Below are 21,194 nucleotides of genomic sequence, written 5' to 3'. Positions count from 1 at the left end.
TCTGGCAAGCTTCTTTTCTGTAGTAATTTCAAATAAAATCTGCTGAAAATTTCCTGAAAAATTAACAAAACATCATATTTTTTTTGTGATTACAGACAAATACATAGAAGGCTGAAGAAAGCTTCCTTTGAAAGTATTTTCATGACTATTTCATATATTTCCTTAGGGCCATACCTTTCAGTGGCAGTGCCTTCTACATCAACACCTTGATGCTCTGCCAGTTTTACCTGTGCTGTGTGCTCTGCATTGCCTTGTTCTTATTTGTCGTTTTTATCTTGTTCTGTTGTGCCTAAAGAGTTTCCTCCTCTATTTACTGATGATTATGTGGTAGAAAAATATCCACCTTTTGCAGCCTTCCCTGTAAAACAAGGGAGTGAGCCTACAGTTCCCCCAGAGTATACAATGTGCAGGTTACAGGCAGCATGGAATGCCCCAGAACCTCCTGCAGGAGAAGGGGAAACCCAGTATTGAAGGTTTCAGTGTTTGGTGGTGTTTAGAAGCTGAAGTGGATGTTTAGTGCCAAAGAGGAATGTCAGTGTTCCTGCCAAAAGCTTTTAAGTTCGATATCACTTCCAGAGCAGCTTGGCAGAGGAATTGACTTGGATTTCAGCACTCTGGCCCATCAGAAATGTGTCTGAGTGCCCATTTGTTTCTGTGAGGGACAGGCTCAGAGCAGAGTTTGACCACCACAATGTAAAGGCGTTTTTAGGAATTATAAAGATTGGGATATGTAATTGACTTTCTAACCTGACTTCCACAGTTACGTGATGTGTGGGTTAAGTAGAGGCTCAGGAGACGATAGAAGGGGTTACAAAATGTGGCAAAGTATAGAGTCCATGATTGGCTTGCAAAATTTCGAAGGAAGTCACTGGTGACACAGGGGAGAAGATACTGGGTAAGGCAAAAGGTTCAGTGGAGATAAAATGTCACTGATAATATGAACTGAAAGAATGGAACAAAATCTTTGGGAGTGTAGAGATTAATGGTTTGGGAGTTTAAATAAATGGTGGCTTTATAGAAATATTTGAAGACATTGACATTATGACCACTTGGTTATATGGTCTTAGTTTATTTTCTTTAACTAAGTAAGTGTGTCCTTTCATTAAAAAGGCTGTGATAATGAAAATTCAGAATAACAGTTGTGCTGGACTTTCAGTTCCACTTGAAAGGACTGCCTGTATTTTATGTCTGATTAATAAGGTAAGCTGCTGAATTTGGGACAGAATATAGAGCATATAGATGTTTTCCTGTGGAATGAGAACTTTGTGTATGTGTGTAGCACATTACTAAGATGATTAATAAGAGTGCACTCTACCCTATCCACATACTTACAGGCAAAGAAAAAAGTTTAAATGGCAGTATCATTTTCCTATTTTCCAGGCTTGGAACGATTTTTCTGTTTATTTCATACTGACTTAGTGCAAAGTGCAAGGCTTAATAGCTGCAATTAAACAGTCAGGTACTGTTACTTAAATGTTTTCTCTTTAGACTTAAAAATTACCAGTATGCAGAGGGAACATTTTCTATTCTGATTCTGCATGTTACTTTACAGGTAATCTGGGAACCACTGAATTTGATTTCAAGGTTCTATTTGAGGTTCAAAGTTTTATTTGAAGTTCTTTTTTTGGGTGGGATGGGTAACTGAAACATAGGTGTATCTGAATTGCCTCTTTGGGATTTTTGAGAATTGTAGTGTTTCAGACCTAGCAAATAGTTATTAAATTCCCCATTACAGTGTCACAGAATGCACCACATACTGTTGTGAGAGTGTCTTGCATGCAGCAATTGCAGCTGTAACTATAACGCAGTATGTTGTCTATAATAGTTTCATGCTCTGGTCACTGCTGGCTTAAGAGTGCTCTTAAGAAAGAGCATTGTTTCACTGTAGCATTTAGGGAGATTTTAAGGTTTGTGTTTGTATCCTAGATAAGAAAATGCAGCCAAACATTGCTTCCAAATCCCTTATTATTCTGGCTCGTCTGAGAGGTGTATTGAAATACTAAATGCTGTCTTCCTTATCTTTCCTATGTGTATGAACCAGCCAAGGGTCACCTTTTCTCTCAGAAGAAGGGCAGGAATACCTGCTATTAGAAGACTTTGAAAGTAAAAAGATTCCACTGCAGTGAGTGAACATTAGCCATTCTTGGAACACGTGTGAGAAATTAATCACAGAGCCATTAACTTGCCTGAAAATATTGTTTGTTTGAGACTCATCTTGCATGGTGTTCTGTGAGTTTTAACAGAAAAACTATGCGACTTTGGCTTCCGTTTTCTGAAAGAAGTCTGGTTGTTATTTATATGTCTATCCTGTTATTTCTATTCTTGCTGTTGCTATCCCAGATTGCTGGCACACAAGAGCAATTTTGCTGCCATTTTGTTCATAATATTCTGTTTAATCAGTCATTTAGAGTCCTGTGGATGGGAAAAGAATCAGCTGAAAAGGATGAGTGGTCAAGCAAGTGTGAATACTTTATTTGCAAAAATGAGATGATTACCCCTCAGACTAAAACACTTGATAAACCTTTTTCCTGGGTCTCTGTCAACAAGTGGTTTTTAGTATGTGGAGGCTGGCTTTTTACTGGGCTCCCTTGCATCATTGCCCCACCTCCTCTCTGTGCAACTTAATGCCTAGTCCTTGTAGATCAACAGGCTGGACAGCTTTCTTTTCTTGGTATGTGGAAAGAGATGGCCAGGCCTAGCACTGAATAAGGGATAGTTTGGCCACTTAGCATAATTTGCACGTATGTGGTACACACATGTGATAACACTGAATTCATGTCATAGTCATCCTGCGCTTATCATTATGGTACATCCAGCTTTGCCATTATTTTAAACTGAGTTGTAAAAACCCTTTAATATTTGCCATAATGACCAACAGTTAATGGACTATTTAAGCCAATTGATTTTTTTTATTGAGCTGTACTGAAGGGAAAAATTAAAATTCCTTAAGTACAGAAGTACTTGAGAAAGAACTTAAAAAAACTCAAACCAGGAGTACAGTCTGCTCCTGTCAACTATGCACTGTACATTTTCAGAATTGTATATGGTGTTCTTATCATGATCAGTGGTTAATGATGACTCTTAAAAATAGTTAAAATTCTGAGGCTGAATTTTCTGGCTTCATTTTGGCATAAACTGCTTGCTTTGTTTCAGAGTGTCTTCAGACTTCCTGTTGTGCAAAATCAGATTGCTTACAACCCGTTCACATTTTGAAAATTATTGCAGTAGACTAAGATGTTGATTACAAAAGATTACTTTCAAAATTGTGAATTAAATCTTGTAATAAGAAATGTAAGCTGTTGCCATCAGCTAAGCAAATTAAAGACTTGGCTGCCTCATGTTTCATGGTTTTTGAAAGCCTACTGTTTGCACATGTGCTTGTGGTCAAGAAAGAAACATCATTCACTTAGACCCAGAAAAACTCCTATATTGAAAAAGGATAGCATTTGTTGCTTGAATTTCATGGGTAATCATTAGGCTCTGGCATTGTAAATATGCTGTTGTTTCATTTTGAGCCTTTGTTACATATATTCCTGCATGTTTTTGTAAGATAAATGTAGTGTTTATGTTTTATGCTGTAGTTTTAGAATTTTTTTCCTTTTAAAGTATATCCTAGTGAACTGGAACTAATAATTTTGCTTCCACAATTGATTGTCAGTGTCCAGCTTCTCTAGATAGCCCACTTTATTTTTAGAGTATAAAGATTAGAGATCTCAATCCTTGCCATATTTGCTCATGTCAAAAACACATGACTTTTTCTGGGATTTTGGTCTAGATGGATATCATAGAACTAGGAGAGTATACCTAGAAATCTAGTATATCAGGAACTCTTGAATCAATCCTTTAAATAAAGAGGAAGGGCTGCAGCAGAGGCTGAACTCAGAGTGTTCACAATCTATTATGCACTCTGTAACCTCATGTACTTCCTTCAGTCCTATGTGCTCTATATTTTGCAAGTGTTTTAAACTTCCAGTGGTTCATACATTAATTTTTGAAGCTCTGAGGCAAGGAGCTCTGAGGCAACTGTTAACAAACAATATAAATATGTATTGATGGTCAGCATCATGAGGAATGCAGGAAGTTTTCCTTCCTTGGTTGTGCTAAGAACAAGTAATGAGAAAATTATCTTCTTTTTTAGGGGAGTCAATTAAACTAAATGTAGATTTAAGTTCACTGTTACCTGGAAACCAGTTCTGACCAGTGACAGAACTGAAATCTGTTTAAGATAGTAACCAGACCAAAATTACTATACTTTTTCTCATGGAAAAAATGCTAAAACAGTAAGAGTAAGCTGATAGGAAAAGGTGATAAAATTGAAGTGAGAACTGTTGTAAGCCTCTTGTCCTGATTGAAGATTGTATCTTTGCTGTTAAACAGAACAAAAACCAGTTGGTGAGGTGAATGACATTTCTCTTGAGTGCAGATGTCCATTCCAAGCTGATCATGTTGGTTCCTCTGACAGCTGGCACAGAAGCACTTAAGGAGTGATTCATTGGGTTTAGATGGCTACCTAAGAACAGATTGTGTTTCACACAGCCTCTATTCCTCTGATGACTGGAGAGGGAACCTAAATGAGTAGTTTAACTGGATTCCTTTTTCCTCAGGTTGCCAGAATCCTGAGAGATAAATCTGGCTTTCCCTTAAGAAAGTTCTGTACATACTTATTGACAAATGGAATGTGAATAATAAATATTGGTTGTGATCACTTTGAGGTGCAGAGCCTGATACCATGCATGCTGCAAAATCTGCATATGCATGTATAAATTAACAGTATGGTATGGTATGGTATGGTGTATGGTATGGTATGGTACGGTACGGTATGGTAGTAACGAAACTAGGAAATATCATGGTATGTTTGATCAAAAAGTGTATGGACTTCCTTAACTACACCACTAACATCTCCAGAGTTAGTATTTTGCCAGTGTTTTGACTTTCATTTAAGCAAGGAGCCAGACTGATAAGTGAATTTCTCTGCCTGGAGCACAGTAAATGGGGAGGCTTAGAAAGGAAATCAAATTATTGGAATGAACTTCCTAAGTAAGTTTACTGGTAGTGGTTAGTACCAATAGTAATGAGTGCTGTTCTCATAAAAGAATTTCCTAAGAAATCAAAAGTAAACTGCTCTGCAGCTTTATCTAACACCACTTTCATTTGCATTCAAGACAAAAGCTCTCTGTTGCACATGTAACCTATGGATTTTTTTCCTTCATAGAACATACTATTTTTCTCCTATTTATGATCTTACCCCTTCTTTCTCTTTTCATTGCATATTTGAAATGAGTTTTATATGGTCAGTATAATTTCAGGCACTTAAGGCATTTAGGGGCTTAAAAGCAGTCATATTTTTTCCCTTAACATTTTTTAAATAATGATTAGAATTAGCAAGTGCTGTAAATCCAATAACTAAGCATCTTATTTTTACCTTTAACAGTGCCAATAAAGTGCTGCTAGTTTGTAGCATGGGTTAAAAAAATAATAATTAAAAAACCACCAGCCCCCAAACAAATTTGGCTTCAAACTGGCATCCTGATAACCACTTGCTTTATGAAACATCGACCTGTTGAGGAGCTGTTGATAAAGCTCCACAGCTGTGCTTTGAATTTATATGAATGTAGTTACTTAGGATCCCTAGGTACTCTTGCTTGTTTAATAACCAAGTTCCTGCATCTCATTTAAAAAAGTAAAAAATAAAAATAAAATTGGAAGACAGTGGTAGACTTTTCAGTTGGTGACATGATAAACGTGTTTATGACTTGCAATGTTTGTTTTTCTCTGTGTGTTCATCATCGTTCTTTTCTCGCAATCTCACATGTAGATCTCATGCTGACTCTGCAAAATCCAGCTCTTCAGAAACAGACTGCAATGATAACCTGCCCTCCCACAAAAACCCTGCTCCATCAGGGAGCAAGCATGCTGTGAACGGCTTCTTCCCACAGCAGGGCGTCTACGATTCCCCACCTTCCCGATCCATGCTGATGCTGGCAGACTCCAGCCTCTACAACCTGCCTAGGAGTTACTCCCAGGATGTTTTGCCCAAGGCAGCATCTCCATCTGGGACTGATGCCGAAGGAGAGCAACATGTTTTCAATACCCCATCAGCAATGTCATTAGATGCACAGATGAGGCACATCTCCATTAGCTATGACATTCCCCCCACACCTGGAGGTACTTATCAGATCCCACGAACTTTCCCAGAGGGAACATTGTCTCAGACTTCAAAACTGGAGACTATTCCAGACATCCCTCCACCTCGGCCACCCAAACCTCACCAGTCGGCGGATCGATCTCCTGTGGAAACCTGTAGCATCAGTCGCACTGCTTCAGACACTGACAGCAGTTACTGCATCCCCGCCACAGGAGCGCCACCCTCACGCAGTAATACCATTTCAACGGGAGATTTGAATGTCTTCCGGAAAGGTCAGTTTTCCATGCCTTATCCTGCAGAATTTTTGTCTTGAACTATGTGATCTGAATGATACGAATGGTGTGAATGATGTGAGGGGCGTTTCTAGCCTGTAAGAACAAGTGTTTAGCCCCTCACAAAGTGGTCTGTTCACTATGTTTAAAATATATAAGAAAGAGGAAAGGAGATTTTTAAAGGAAATCATCAAAACAGCAAAGCACAGAACATCTGTAAGGGATGTGTATTGCACTGTGGCATTCAGCCTTCACTAAAAATATGTGAAGACCTAGACATATTTATTTAGTAATAAGCTCATATAACTGAGTTCAATACTACCGTTATCAGCCTTTCAGAATGACCTAATTGAGCTTAGTGAAGTGTGGTCCAATCTGCAGAAGCTGAAATTGTTTCATGAAGATCAGTGGGATATGCTGTATACCCAGAGCTTTGAGATCAACCCTGATTTGATGATCACTGCCACCAGCCTTTCCTTCTGTCCATGTGATAGATATGCTTACTGCAGTCTTTCAGTAAAATTAAAGTTGTTCATTGTGGCCACCTAAATGTTGGTACTCCAAATGTGCTGTCCTGTGTGTTGCCTTGTTAACCACTCTTGGGCTAAGGTTTTAATTTTCTTTCAGATTTCTGAAGCAGGTAGGTATTACAGTGCTGTTTTTAAAGTGAAATTTTATAATGGTTTAAGTCAATACTAATGTTAGAGGTGATTTTAAAGGAGAATTGTTTGAAATGAGGGATAAATACAAGGCTTTTAGAGGAGGCAGTATACAGAATGGATGGGATCATACAGGTGCTCATACTATTGCCCTATTTGTCACTCATTTTGTAGGCTGAGCATAAAATATTGGTGGTTGTTAGTGTTTTAAAATTACAAAGTAACACTATGAAAGATTCTTGTTTGCTTATTTTCTCTCATTTTGCTAAGTTTATAGGTGAGTATTCCTACACTGAATCTGAGATTGTCTGCCTCAGGAAAAGTAGTCTTTCTGAAAACACTGTTTGAATTTGGTACTTAAGAGCAGAGTTGGTTCTCTTTCCTCTGTGGTGAAAATCTTAAAAAAATCTTCAGGGTACCTTCAGGGCTTTTTTTTCAGGGCAAGGTGGGGATAAACTCCACATTTTGTTCAGTTTCTGTGCTGGAGGATGGGGATGATGAGAGGCACCCCTGCATAGACGAGCAGCAGCTGGGGGCCAGGAGTCTCACAAAGACCCCTGTCCAGCAAAGCACCAGCCATGAAGCTGAGGACCTGCTTAACAGGGGCTGCCAAGAGCCAGGACTCAGAAAAGGGAGATATCTTTGGTTCTGCAGCTGTCCAGTCCAACTGAAAGCCCCTGGAGACCACACTGGGGAGCTGAGAGAAGGGATTCACCTGTTCCTGCAACAGATGGGATCCTGTTGAATCAGCACTTTCCAAGCAAAGGGCATCAGTCAGAAAACCTTTCTGCAGACATTAAACTACATCTGCTGGTTGTTTATTTTAGAATAGGTTTTTCATGAGGGCACAGATTCTACTCTTACACTAAGTTCTTACACCTGCTCAATTGAAAGAGAGACTCCTGCTGCTTCTTTAGAAGCAAAAATTCATTTATCCTTTTTTGCCATGGAAAAATGCCACTGTGAGAGCTTCAAATTGTGACTGACGAGTGCTAAGGTTGTTTGTGAACACAGTTCTCTCAAATAAATCTAGGGGCTACAGCTTCAGGAAGTGTGTTTGTGTACTCTTAGAAGCAGACAGTAAATAACAACAGACTCTGGATCCCTGTGCCAAGTGACAGGAACAGGGGTGATAAATAGCCACTTTCTCTTCTTGTTTCTTTAGAAATTAGTTCTCAAGACTGTTATGATATTCCACGAACGTTTCCGAATGACAGATCTAATTCATTGGAGGGCTTCCATAACCACTTTGTAAGTATGACTTGATCTGATGAGGGGCGAAAGTGACAGTGTTTGAATGCTCTTTGTTCCTGTGTAAGAAAGCAAGCTGTGCAGTGTTTGTGATTTCTCAGTTTCAACAGAATACATTAAATCTGAGTAGACTAGTTTAAAAGACTTATATGATTCACAGCTGATTGCATAACTTATTTTGTTAAAGGAAATATATGTTAATTCTAGAAAAACAGAAGCATGTTGACAGTGGGAAGTGTTTCAAGTGAAGAACTAGATGAAAATTATGTCCCAATGAATCCCAACTCTCCTCCACGACAGCATTCCAGCAGCTTCACTGAATCCATCCAGGAAACAAACTATGTACCAATGATACCAGGCACGTTTGATTTTCCATTATTTGGAAAGCAAGTCCCTCCTCCTGCTCACATGGGTTTCAGGTCCAGCCCAAAGACCCCTCCCAGACGGTCAGTACCTGCTGCAGAATGTGAGCCACCACCAGTGGATCGGAACCTCAAACCAGACAGAAAAGGTGAGGAAAACCTCCAAGAAAACCTAATTTTTATCATCTAAGAAAATAACATAGCTCTCTCAGCTTTTGCTTAGTGGAAAATTATCATGTTTTTAGAAATTACTTTAGAAATAATTTTTGTCCTGTAAGATAACCAAATCACAGAGGAACCCTACGATTATTTTTAACATTATTAAAACATCACAATAACGATGCCAAATTTTATTGCTGTAGTCACTAATGAAAAAATGTCACTGAATTCCTAAGATTCAGAAGTGGGTCCCTGTATAGAGAAGACACTTGTGATGCAGAGAACACAAGGCATTGGGTAGAACACAAATTTATAGCCGTAACAATGCTTGCTACAGGATCAGCATACATACTCATTTTAAAGGGCCACTTTGAATCTATCCTAAAAAATTATTCTCTTAAATCTGACATGTAACATGTTTATTTTTCCTTAAAATAAAGATTATTTGGGTGACCAGAGTTCTTAAGGAACCAAGATGATGAAGTTGCAATGTAAGAGATAATTGTATAGAGAATCCCTAATAAATAGCTTGGATTTTCTAAGTTTATCTAAAATGTTTTATCAATCATCTTACTAGAAATACAGGCAAATGCTTAATGAACTTGTTTCCCTTCTGTGTTTTTGATACAAGATAACTAATTTTCTTGTAGAAGGGGGAACTGAAGAACATTAGGTCAGATGTCTGCCCTATTTTGTATTTCAGTAAGTCCTATTTTTAATCTTATGTACTTGAAGAAATTACACTGAGAATGCTTGACTTCATTGTGGGAAAGCGCAATGGTAAACATTCAGATGATCCAAAATATTCACTAACTAAACCTTTAAATTAGTATTTTTACCGCTAAGTTGAAACAGCCTGTAATTAATGAAAGTAGAGAGTCTCACTATGACAGATGAGCTGTGTGTAATGGAAAGTACCACATCTCATTCTACCTCTCCATTTTAAAAAATTGAGGCATGGCCTTTTTTAAGACTTTTGGCCCTCTGCTGGTTCCTAATTTTTTCTGTGTTACCAGACAACAGTTTTGCTTAGTTCTTAAGAAATACTGGACAGGAAGAGATTGATGAAAGTTGATACTGGAAAACATTCTCAGAATAAACTGAACTAAACTGATTTAAAATATTTTCCCAGACTGGCCAGTTTGTATATTTTACTGATAAAATGTTTGACCTTCAAAAGTAATAAATGTATGTGTTGAAAAGCATCTCACTGTTGCTGTTAGCAGGAAAAGCTGCCGCACATATGTTTGCTAGGGCAGCATTGTTGCTCTTGCATCTCTCTTTTTGGAACTGAATTAGTGTTCCACAGTCAGAAAGTGGCATGTAAGGCTCCTGCTTTGCTTCTGTCCTCAAATGTTTTACATCTAGAAGGATGTAGCTAATACCAGAGGAAGGACTTTAAGATGTGTTAACATACCTCTTAATGAATGTAGAATTACTGGATTAAATTTTTGCCTGTAGACTTTTGGAAGATATTAGTATTGTAATATAATGGGATTGTTTAATGTAATTTAAAAACTAAAGTGATTTTAAAGTAAAACTCTCCCTAAAAGTAAATGTGGTATATTGCTTAGGGGCTGAAAAAAAATGTTTTGTGAGTATCTTGAGCTGCCAAACATGGTAATGATTCTAATTTATCACTGAGGGTTTTATCTTAGTAGCAGACACACACAGACTGCCTCACTCTAATTTTATTGAATGCATCACTGTAAGTTTTCCGTTGTTGTGAATAACAGATCTGATGACACATTGGAATAGTGATAATATTCCCATTTCAGTAGTTGAGATCTCTGCACAAATAACTCCTTCCAGGTATACCTTTGGGAAAATAAAATTGCAGGTTCCTTTGAATTTGCAAGGTTCCACCTTGTTTAAGTGGACCTTTACCTAACTAAAACAATGGTGTGCTTTATATTCTTCTGTGTTGTTTTTTGAGCTTTCAAGTTCTTGTAGCAACTTCTATTATCAGGTTGTTTCTGTTTATGTAAATGTATTGCAATGCTCTTCTGCTACAAACTACTGTGTTATAAGTGTCAAGTAGGCCTGTGTGTTCACTGAATCTTTAGCAGACACAGAAGGGGAGGAAATGGAACATAAAATATTTACCTTTGGGCTATTTCTTCTTTAAATATTGAGGGGATTTAATATGCCATTGGTTCAAGATGACTGGTGCTTCTCCAAAAGGTGGTTTCTAAAATACTGCAGAGATCAGGAGTGTTTGGGGTAAGGTGTTATGAGGGCACATTTCATGTTCTGTCAGAAAAAGCTGTTCTGTCTTTTTTTTTTTCTGGTGGTTACAAATTGTTGCAAAAACAATGTTTGCACTGTCTCCAAGCTTTTTGGAAGCTATTAGAAATACCACCACCTTTCACATGAGTATTAGCTTTAGCTCAGTCATGTTTTTGTGGGCCAGGGAGGTTTGTTACATCCTGTGCTAAAAATGAGTTTGACAAACATTTGTAATGCAGTGAAACTAGCACATAAAGGAAGGATATACTGCTTTTTGTTTTCAAATGTATGTGTTTACCATATCTTCTCTTTTCCTTTGGTTGAAGGGGTTGCTGCTTACAGCTTTAGGTTCTTTGATATCCCCAGCCTGTTTCTTCTTCCACTGCTCTCTAGGAGAACTTTGTTTCAGAAAGTGGGTTAAAAAATAATAATGGAGAAATCTATAGCCTTGAGATTATAATACAGATTTGTGTAGTTTCATTTCTCTAGTTTACAGCTGCTTCTGTAAATGTGGGGAGCTTCCAGTACTTTCTGGAAGTCTTGAAAGTAATTTCATAACATGGTGTAGGCTCTCTGCCCCAATAATTTGAATCAAAACACTTACTTTTTCTTTAGTGAAGTATACCAAAAGGTAAGTGATGTATTGCTTGGGACAAAATGGAGAGTGTTTGGCAGATGCTTTTCTGCATTCACCTGTAATTGAATGACAAAAATAGTCTCTTTATTAACTTGGGGGTTTTAGGGTGCTGTTTCTTTAGATACATAGGACCATTGGCTATATTGATTTTTGTATTTCTGCTTTTTGGCTGCTTTAGCTTAGCACAATTGCATGTAGTCCTGGTGCTAAATTGCAAGTGTGTTGTTGATAAAAGGCTTCAAATAGAAAAAATATTGCATCCAACCATGCAGATGGGTCTTACTCTCTGAATTGTTCAAAGACAGTGACTGGTTTTGCCACAGAGCAAAAGTGACATTTGTTGTGATGGTGACATGCCTTCTTCAAAATACTGTTTGTCCAAGAAGGAACAGTAGAATTAAAGGTGCCCAAATGATGTGAGGTGAAGGAAGTTTTCCTAGACAGACTAGGCAGCAAAGAACAACCAGGTTTTCTTTTCAAGGGAAATGTTTGTGGACAAAAATAAAATAAAAAAGGTGTGAATTGTTTTTTTATGGGTCAGGAGGAAGCATTTGAGTGGTGCAGCATTTGAGAGATGAGGTTCTCTGTGAGTCTCTGAGCATGACAGTGACCCCCTCCTGGCCCAGATTTGTTTCCATGGATAGGGCAGAGGGGTATCTCATCTTAAAACAAGACTTTAAGACCAAACATCTACAAAACCAGACTTTTTTGTTGTTGTTTTTTTTTTTTTTTTAAATTGTTTAGGAGCTGTACAGAACAAGTCATAGGTGTGTAACATCATCCCATTTGTAAGGTTGAAATCTCTTAAGAAATATGTGCTTGTCATCTTGACTGATGAAATACGCTTTTTCAATATCTGAATCAAAGTATAAAGTCAGCAATGGAATTGGTGATGGTGGAGTTTACTTCCTCAAAATCTCAGCTTGATGACCAACTTACATTTCATTGGTAACTTCTTTCTTCTCTTTCATAGCACATTTCTACCAAAGTGGGCTTTTTAAGGTTCTGAAAATAAATATATGAACAGTGGGCATATGGCTTAACTAACAATTCATGACCATGATAAAATGAAAATCAAAAGTTAAGTCTCATTCATTTGAATATAGTATATGAATGTGATGTATGAGTGAATGAATATAAATGTCATTTTGGTACAGTTTTTGATCAATAATACTTAAAAGCACTTTCTGAGAGGGTTCCATTTACCCAGGTCCTAGTTGAGGGTCACGGGGAGCTGAGATAGAACAATGTCCTCAGGATCCCTCAGTAGATTGCTGACAGAGACAATACAGAATTTAGGATTCCCAGCTTACAATATAGTACTGGACTTTGCTTCATTTGTCTTGAATAGCAACTCTGTTTTCCCAAATACTGTTAGGGATTAACTGCATTCAAGATTATTTTGAACAATATTTTCAGTCCTAGTTTTTGATTGTGTGAGACAGATTATTTTGCTGATAGCAAAAATAACCAGTAGTTAGTGTGGTGCATTTGAACTTTATTTTTTGGGTTTTTTTTGGGTTTTTTTGTTGTTGTTTGTTTTGTTGTTTGTTTTGTTTTAAATGGATGATATTTCAACAAAAATATTATCAGCATTTAATCTGAGAGGCTTCCTACAATTTAAGTCCACATGATTGCCTTCAAAAGAGCCTGCTGCTTGGCCCTGGTAATTTTTAGCCCAGCATGTGCTAAACTTTGATTTAGAGACAGTGGTGCATACATTTCTTTTCATGCCACGCAAATAACCAGTTGCAGCTAGAAAACAAGAAAACAAACAAACAAAAGAAACCAAGGAAGAGGAAGAAAATTCTCAAGGAGTTGGAAATTGTGATTGTTTTTAAAAATGTTAAAAATTTTATCTGGTTGCTTTTCTCATTGTTTTTTTCTCATTTAAGATGTTAAAAGACATAGTCTGTGTGGTTAAACCACAAATATGTGGATTGCTTCTAAAAATGTGGCTGTATCTTTGCCACCACTCCTCATGAGCATCTCACAAATGGATTAACTTCACAGAGAATTCCATTTTTATTTATAAAAAAATGGCAGGAAGCACCTGCCACACTGTCCCCATAGGACCTGCTGTGATGCTTCTGGATGACTGGAATAATCTCCCATTGTTGCAGTGAATCATGGTGCTCTACAAATCCCAGGCAAAGTAGGTAGTTGTTAAGGAAATTAAGAACACTCATTAATCATGAAGGTAGTTATAAATAGCCTGATGAACAGTTTCCTTGTTAGACACTCAAACATGTAAATATTTAAGTTGGACACTGTGAACATATTGCATGTCCTGATACAGCAGGAGCACCACAACATCCTTAAATAAAACTTCAGAGAAACACTGACAGCATTTGAGATTAATGGGAACTGACAATTCTTTAAAAATAATAATAATTAGGAGCTGGCAACACTTCAGTGTTTTACACTGTCATCGTATTGCATATTCTTTAATAAAGGTTCAGTTATGTTCTGAGGCTTTAGGACAAGTAGGCATTGAAAAGGTGAGAATGGTGATTTCAATCTGCAGCAAGAGCTGAACTAAAGATCTGTTGAAAAAGAAACTATAATTTTTGTGATGACTTTTCTGAACAGAAGTACTGTTAATTTTGTTTTTGAGAAATCCATGTATTTTATCTTCTATTCTGTCTTGGAAGCTATACCCCTTGTTCATTCCATTTAGGAATTTAAAAAAACTAGGTTTTTGAGGGATGTTTTGGTGCTTCCTCAAAGTTCATAAAGCAAGTTTATTGATTTTTTTTCTTCTTTGATCTTCCACAAGCTCCCATTTAGCTGAAAATTAGACTTCCTCCATGCCTGCACTAAATTACTTGTACAAGTCTAGTTTTTACTTAATGGCTTTAAATGAAATTTACATAACTCCTTGCTGTGATGTGCCAGTCCTTAACTTGCAGCTGTGATTTGTCTTCTAAAACTTTGAAACAACAAGTAATTTCAATGAAGATTTCATTTGGATGGCTGGATCACAGCTGCAGAGGAAGCTGTGCTTTGCTGGACACAATCGTTGTAACAAAATTAAACATGCCATTTTTCTAAAGACAAACTGCAATACTTGCTCTGATACTAATGCTAGGGATAATTAAATTTAGGGATTAGGACTAGGGATTTTTTTTTTTTTTGTTAATTTTAAATTCCAAAGATACGAGGTAGAGCAGGAACAAGAGAACAGGGGTAATAATGCCGTATTTTTATTTCTCTTCATAAAATTCTTCTCTTCTTTGCTGTGTCCTTACCACTTTTTCAAGAAAACATAGTTTACATAGATGAACATGTTGTCTTCCTATTCCATTAGTTTTTAATAGGCTTAATGTTAAGCTTTAGTTTAATTTAAATAATAATTTAAATTTTGTTATTTTTTTCTGTGTTTTTGTTTTTGAAGTCTTTTGGACTTCACGAATCTTAGTGCAGCATTAAACTGCTAATCAGTACACATTTCAGAACACTGTACTTTGGTTTTAAAACAGTCTTTGTTACTGAATGCTTTTAGTTCATCATGATTTGAGGGCTTTTAAAATACAGACATGTAGAGTTACTCACAAATTAGAGCAGTCAAATAGTATTTTGATGACTAATAGCTTTGGTATTCTCTGAGTAGTTTTATGGCATTTGCCAAATATTTTAGGAATACCAGTGAACCTAAGCTGTCAGATCCAGTTGGACTTCTTCATAATCAGATATTTTTTCCAATTTATTCTTAATTTCCGTAGCATTGAAAGTACCAGTTTGCTGTAAAAAGTTATTCTGAGGGGATAAAGAGAAAACTGGAGAGTGACTCTTTATGTGACTTTTAATATTTCATAACACTGAAGAATAAGTTGATTTCAATTTGTTTTTATTGTCCTAAAGAGACCATAGTTATCAGCATCCATATCTTATCATCAACCAGCACAAAGCACATTACTGATATTCCTCTTTGTTGGTGGATCCTAGTATGGAAATTCATTTGAATGTTGTATAACTAAATACATGTTTCTAATTAGAAGTACCTTGGCAGGAAATAGTCTTAAAAAAACGTAGATGAAAAATCTAATTCAGGATATTTGTAGAGCTCTGTATTGAAGGCCATGTACTAGGGAATCAGGGTTCACTTGGGTGAGGAAGAGAAGAAAAGCAGGAGTTTACTCAGCAGAATTGAAAACCAAATAATAAACCCTGTGGGAGCAAGACAGTGAGTTTCAGCCTTGTTTTTCAAGGAAAAATCTGCAGTGATTCTGAGCATGGGAATTCTTGGACCTCAGTGCAAATTTCAGTTTTTTCTAATTACAAAGAAAAGGGGGCAAGATGTTGATGGAAACAAGAAACTGTGGTTAGTTATTTCTCTCTGAAAGTACTTTTGTGTGAATGCAGAGCACTTATGTGGCCGGTTTTTCGTTTTGCTCTCCTGCTCCTATCCCAAGCACAGGACTGCTCTAGCATTCCTACATCTGATCTCCTTGTCTCATGAGGATTAGTCCCATTGGCCAGGAAACAGCATTATCAGATTGTTCATTTCTCAAATTTTATGTCACATTAGTATATTTACCTTAAAATTTTAAGCCCTAAATAGCTGGTATTTAAATAGAAGAGTTGGCCTCTCTTGTGAGGATGTTTGCAATTTCCTGACATGAAATCTCTTGCTAGCAAGCCATAGAGCAAGCATCCAGTCAGGAAAGAAGTATTCTTAACATAAATCATGCTTAGTTCTGGTGTTTCAAGGCAATAGTCTGAGAACAAATGAATCTCTTCAGCATTATGTCCTTAAAAGCAAAAACACGAGGATCCACCTACACTGATGCAGGAATTTACTGCAGTGGGACAGCTCCCCCCTCCTCCCGCCCCCAATATTATATTCCAAGTGTTCTATGGAAAACAACAAGAGCCGATGCAAAAACAAAAAGTTTTTCAGTTTAAACCATTTGAAGCAAACTCAAACATGTGAAATGGACTCTTCTCCTGGTGACTTTGCAGACAAAGGCAGCATTGATGTGCCCCAAATGCCAGGAGCAGAATTCGTGCATCTGAGTGCGCTCCAGTGCTGCAGCCATAATCGCCTGCTCTGCCTGGCAGTTTGTACAAGCAGCCATTTGTTTGAAAAATTGATTTCATTAGTGATTTTTCAGCTCAGAGTGCCCTTCTACAGTCTGATAAAACGTGCAGAGGTTGAGCTTCTGTCTCCTGGCTGTAGCATTTTGCATTTCACAGGTGGTGACTTGACTAAAGAGTGAAAACATCTAATTTTCAATTCTTGTTTGGTTGGTTTCACTTGACATAATTTATTTGGGTTTTTTTTGTTTTTCCTGTGTAGGTTTGCATCCAGTGGTGTTGCAACATTTATATCCTTTTCAGTTAGAAAAAAAATAAAATTGCACAAATGAAACATTTTTTTCCCCTTTATATTTCCAAGCATAGATGTGCAAGTTAAAAGTATAATCTTTCCTCAGAAGAGGTAAATGTGGGCCTGTAGGAACCACAGAAAATGTGTTCCTCAGTATTGCTGGTGTTAGAATGCTGTATGGAGCCAGGCTCTCCATGGAGCCCTACTGTCACAACACTGATTTGAAGAACAGCCCTGTGACACTTTAGGGAGTATTTGTGGATAGAACAGCCTGCTGTACAGGTGGGAAGCACATTTCCCCTCCATATTTTAATCAGTTTGTTGCTTTTCAGAGGTATAGGGATGTGCTCCTGGGGAAAATTGTCTTTTGAAGCCAGTAAAGGATATTATTAAGAGCTTTCAGTGCCCTGGCTCATGTCACGTGATCTTCTTAAATGCACAAAAACAGGGTGAAAGAATTCTGCAGTTACACAAATACGTAACCTCAGATTTGTGATTTTGATCCCCCTCTTCCTGTTTTCCTTTGCCTGGTGTCCTGCGCCTATGTTGAACAGTATAAGGTCCTCAACAGAGATTAGGCCTTTGGGTTTTTTGTTTTGTAGGGAGGAAAAAGAAAACACTGCACAAATATTTTAATTCTCTGTGACACATTAAACTCGAGGAATTGCATTATCCTGGCTGGTTGGTAGCAGCAAGCTGTTTTGCCACCAAAGTTATTGAGGTTGAGCAGTCTTCCAGCAACAAAAGATGAAAGCTCAGTAAGTTTTGTATTAAGTTCTTGTCTGATGTAGAAGTATTAAAGGGACCTGTACTTATATATATACCTCTTCTGAAAATCTCAGAGTGGTTGGTAAATGCTAAATTAAGTGTGAAGCAGGTAGTTACATAATATCCACGTTTTCCAAATGGGGCTAATCCCAGTTCAGGAAGGTTGGCTGTGCTAGACCACGTAGCATCATTAACAGAAGGAGAAATAATGAGTCACAGCCCTGAGTTCCTTGAGCTTATCTCTGTATTACAGGTTTCAGGCACTTTAGTCTGTTTGGTCATAAGAGCAGAGGTTATTAAGGGCACGCTGCTTAAATAATTTCATTAACTCTGTTACCTCTGCTAGTTTTCTCACTGTGCTTACGATTTGTGCTCCTATGTCAGTGCATATTAACTTGAGTTGTATTGGGCCAGATTTCTTTTAAATCAGATTATCAAACTGTGAAATACGAAGTTATTATGATCAGGTAATGATATTCAGCATCGAATTGTAATTAATAAAAAATGTTTGGATTTTAATTTCTACATTTGTTCAATCAATTTTAAGATTATGGTCTTTTTAAATAGGCAGGCTTTTATCAGATTATTATCAGGCTTTTATTTATAACTGCCTATCAGTTATGGGCAATATTCTTAAGTCAGAATGTTGGATCAGCTCAGAATTGAGTACACCAACATGTTGGCTCATGCTTTTGACTTGACTTTAGTCAGAAATACTTCGTGTTCCACATCACAATCTGTGTCTTTGGTCAGTGTTGCCCAACTGTTCACCCATTTCATCAGCACATTGAGCCATTTAAGGGAGCATCTGATTTTGAAATTGGAAAAGAACTGTCTGTGTAAAAATAATTTCATGTCCTTTTCTTTTTAAGGAAGTTGCTATAGAACACTACTAATGAATAAATAAATTTTATCTTACCTTCGTGGTCTCTCAGAAGCACTGTGTAGAAGTTAAGATAAAACCTCTGTGTTTACCTGTCTTCTTGTTACTTGATTATTCCCAGTATTTCAGTGATAACAGTAACAGAGCATTTCATATGCAAAACCCTTGGGGTAGAGATTTGCAAACTTCTGGTGTTTGTTGCCAAGTTTATTTTTTTCAAAGCATACTCAATCATTGCTGGGAGTACCAGCCCACATGTGAGTCTGTACCAGTCCTTTTCCATTTTGTGCTGTAGGGCAGCTTTCTAAAATAATCAGACTTAAACTTTTCATTTGGTGTATTCATATGGCTTCTTGGTGTACCACTTGAAGGCACTTGCCTTTTTTAATATTAACACTGTCAGATAGACTTTACTGAAATCTTAGGGCTATTACATATTATTGATCATGTTTATTTAAAATAGACAGTGTGACCTGAAATACTTGCAGAGTTTGGTCAAGTTGGCTAACGAACATCCTTGTTGGGAGGGGATTGGCATTGCTGTCTGTAGGGAGTTGATTGGTATTTTCATGCCAGGGTAATTTCTGGTGGAGGTCGGGTTTTGCCTTGCTGGGGGGGTAGTATGCAGGCTGGAAATTTGGGAAGAAAATTCCACTATGTCTGCAGGGTCAGATTGGTAGTTTGCTACAGACAGATGGAGACCTCTGGGGAGCAAGTTTAACAAATACACTATTAAAAAAGATTCTTGGGGCATCTCAAGTGGGAGATACAGTGTTAGAAGACCTCCCAAGAGCAGCACAGGATTGGAGACTCCCAAGAGTCATTATTTCCAGAGTAATTTTGTGACTAAGAAGGATTTGTATCTCTGTGGATACTTCAGTTTGTATCTGAAAACGTAACTGTTCTCCTTTCATGCTAAAATGCGTCAAATATGTGTTTTTATTTTTTTTAATGAAAACAGTTGGTAGTAATGAAAAATTATTTGTTGATGCACTTTTTAGCCTTTTTGTACCCCTTTTACGCTTGCCTCTGATATATTTATTTCTTGCATGCAGTGTTTTCTTTGTTTCTGGTTTGGTGCTTAAGCCCTTAGTGTGAGCCCCAGCTAGACTGTAAAATCTCCTTCAGCAGCTTGCTTATGCTTGTGGCATTAACCTTTCTGCAGGGGGTTGTGATGTTTATTTACAAAATTCCAGTTTTCCACTTACAAATAGAATATTATTAAGAGAGTCTTCTTTTTGCCAATTAGGTCAAAGTCCTAAAATTTTAAGACCTAAACCACATGGTTTAGAGCGAACTGATTCACAAACCATAGGTGACTTTACTACAAGAAGAAAGGGTATGTACTTTAGCACTGTATGTATATGGAGCTTTATAAAAATAAATGAAGCAAAAATTAAGAAAACTGTTATTTTAGAATAACTTTAGCATATTCTCTTCTGCTGTAGTCTAAGGTCATGGATGCATTTTCTGTGCCAAGCGACCAGTTTCCTGTATAAGGAATTAAAGACTTTCTGGCTTGAACAGAGCATGGAAACATTTCTTTGATATTAACATGAATGTTCTGATCTCTTAAATTGTAGCTATTCATATTTTGGATTGACCTTTGTCTGTTGATTTAGAAGGAAGTATATAATAACTTGTAAATTTTACATAGTAACTTGTAAGTTTTTTGAAACTTTTGTTGGGCAAGAACCTGAAATCACAGTTCACTTAGGTCTCCTGAAATGAAACAAAATATTGATCCTCTGATCATACACTAGTACAGACATCTATTTATGCACCTTAAAGAGGATTGCAGTTAATTTCATGGGCTTTATTGAAGATGCTGTGTTGGTGCCTTACATAGTCACAAGAAGTAGAGAAAATAATGAACAACATTAAAAATCTCAGAGAAATGTCACTGATTACCTTTGGGTTTTAAAATCCATTGCAGCTGGATTAAATACTTCTGCTGTTCTTGGTGGGCTTTGGATGAAGTCCTGGCCCTGTCTCTGCTGCAGCAGTTGCTGCTTGCCCACTGTTTATTCCTGCCAGGTAGACTCAGATCTTTACAGAGGACTTGAGCCAGGCTGATCAATTTTTGTTTCAGTTGTGCTTTAGTATCATTTGCCTATGTCACATTCAGTTCTGTCACTACACACCTGACACTTGATCTTAATGAACCTGCCAAGAGGCAGAAAACTCATGGTGGGAGGGCCACAAGGAGAGAAAGGGCTGTGTTTATGATGACATTGCATTTTGTTTTCTAAAAACAGTTTTAGGGCAGATAAAGTTGACAGCAGTTTGATACTTTTTTTTCCACAAGTCTTTTTATACTTTACTTTTTTTCTAATGCTTAGGAGGGGTGAGACACATAAGCTGGAGGGAGGGATAATGGCTTTCTTGCTAATAGCCTACTCATGGTTCTGTTCTGAAAATGGAATTTAAAAATGTCACTTTTTTTGAGAATAGTGTTAGCTGTCATGAGTGGCACATTGCTTGGCTTGACTATGGA

General features: G+C 37.3%; 1 protein-coding gene across 9 annotated transcripts in view; it reads left to right on the top strand.

The window, feature by feature from the left end:
• GAB1 (GRB2 associated binding protein 1) overlaps positions 1-21,194 on the top strand; it is a 106,159-nt gene that overhangs the window by 78,672 nt on the left and 6,293 nt on the right. For 4 of the 9 annotated variants that reach the window (XM_014254791.2, XM_014254795.2, XM_088056466.1 and 1 more), the window contains exons 4-8: positions 2,042-2,122; positions 5,816-6,417; positions 8,242-8,327; positions 8,535-8,838; positions 19,947-20,036. In XM_014254791.2, the coding sequence (XP_014110266.2) occupies positions 2,042-2,122; positions 5,816-6,417; positions 8,242-8,327; positions 8,535-8,838; positions 19,947-20,036 (1,163 nt within the window). The remainder of the gene's footprint in view (positions 1-2,041; positions 2,123-5,815; positions 6,418-8,241; positions 8,328-8,534; positions 8,839-19,946; positions 20,037-21,194) is intronic. The other 5 variants (XM_088056465.1, XM_014254792.2, XM_014254793.2 and 2 more) reach the window with 4 other exon arrangements.

This window comes from Pseudopodoces humilis, chromosome 6 (assembly GCF_049639895.1).
Source record: "Pseudopodoces humilis isolate 2021_Gansu_Grassland_sample_001 chromosome 6, ASM4963989v1, whole genome shotgun sequence".
In the NCBI taxonomy this organism is placed as follows: Eukaryota; Metazoa; Chordata; class Aves; order Passeriformes; family Paridae; genus Pseudopodoces; species Pseudopodoces humilis.
Note: the sequence above shows the minus strand (reverse complement) of the source record. Positions and strands in the feature narration are given on the sequence as shown.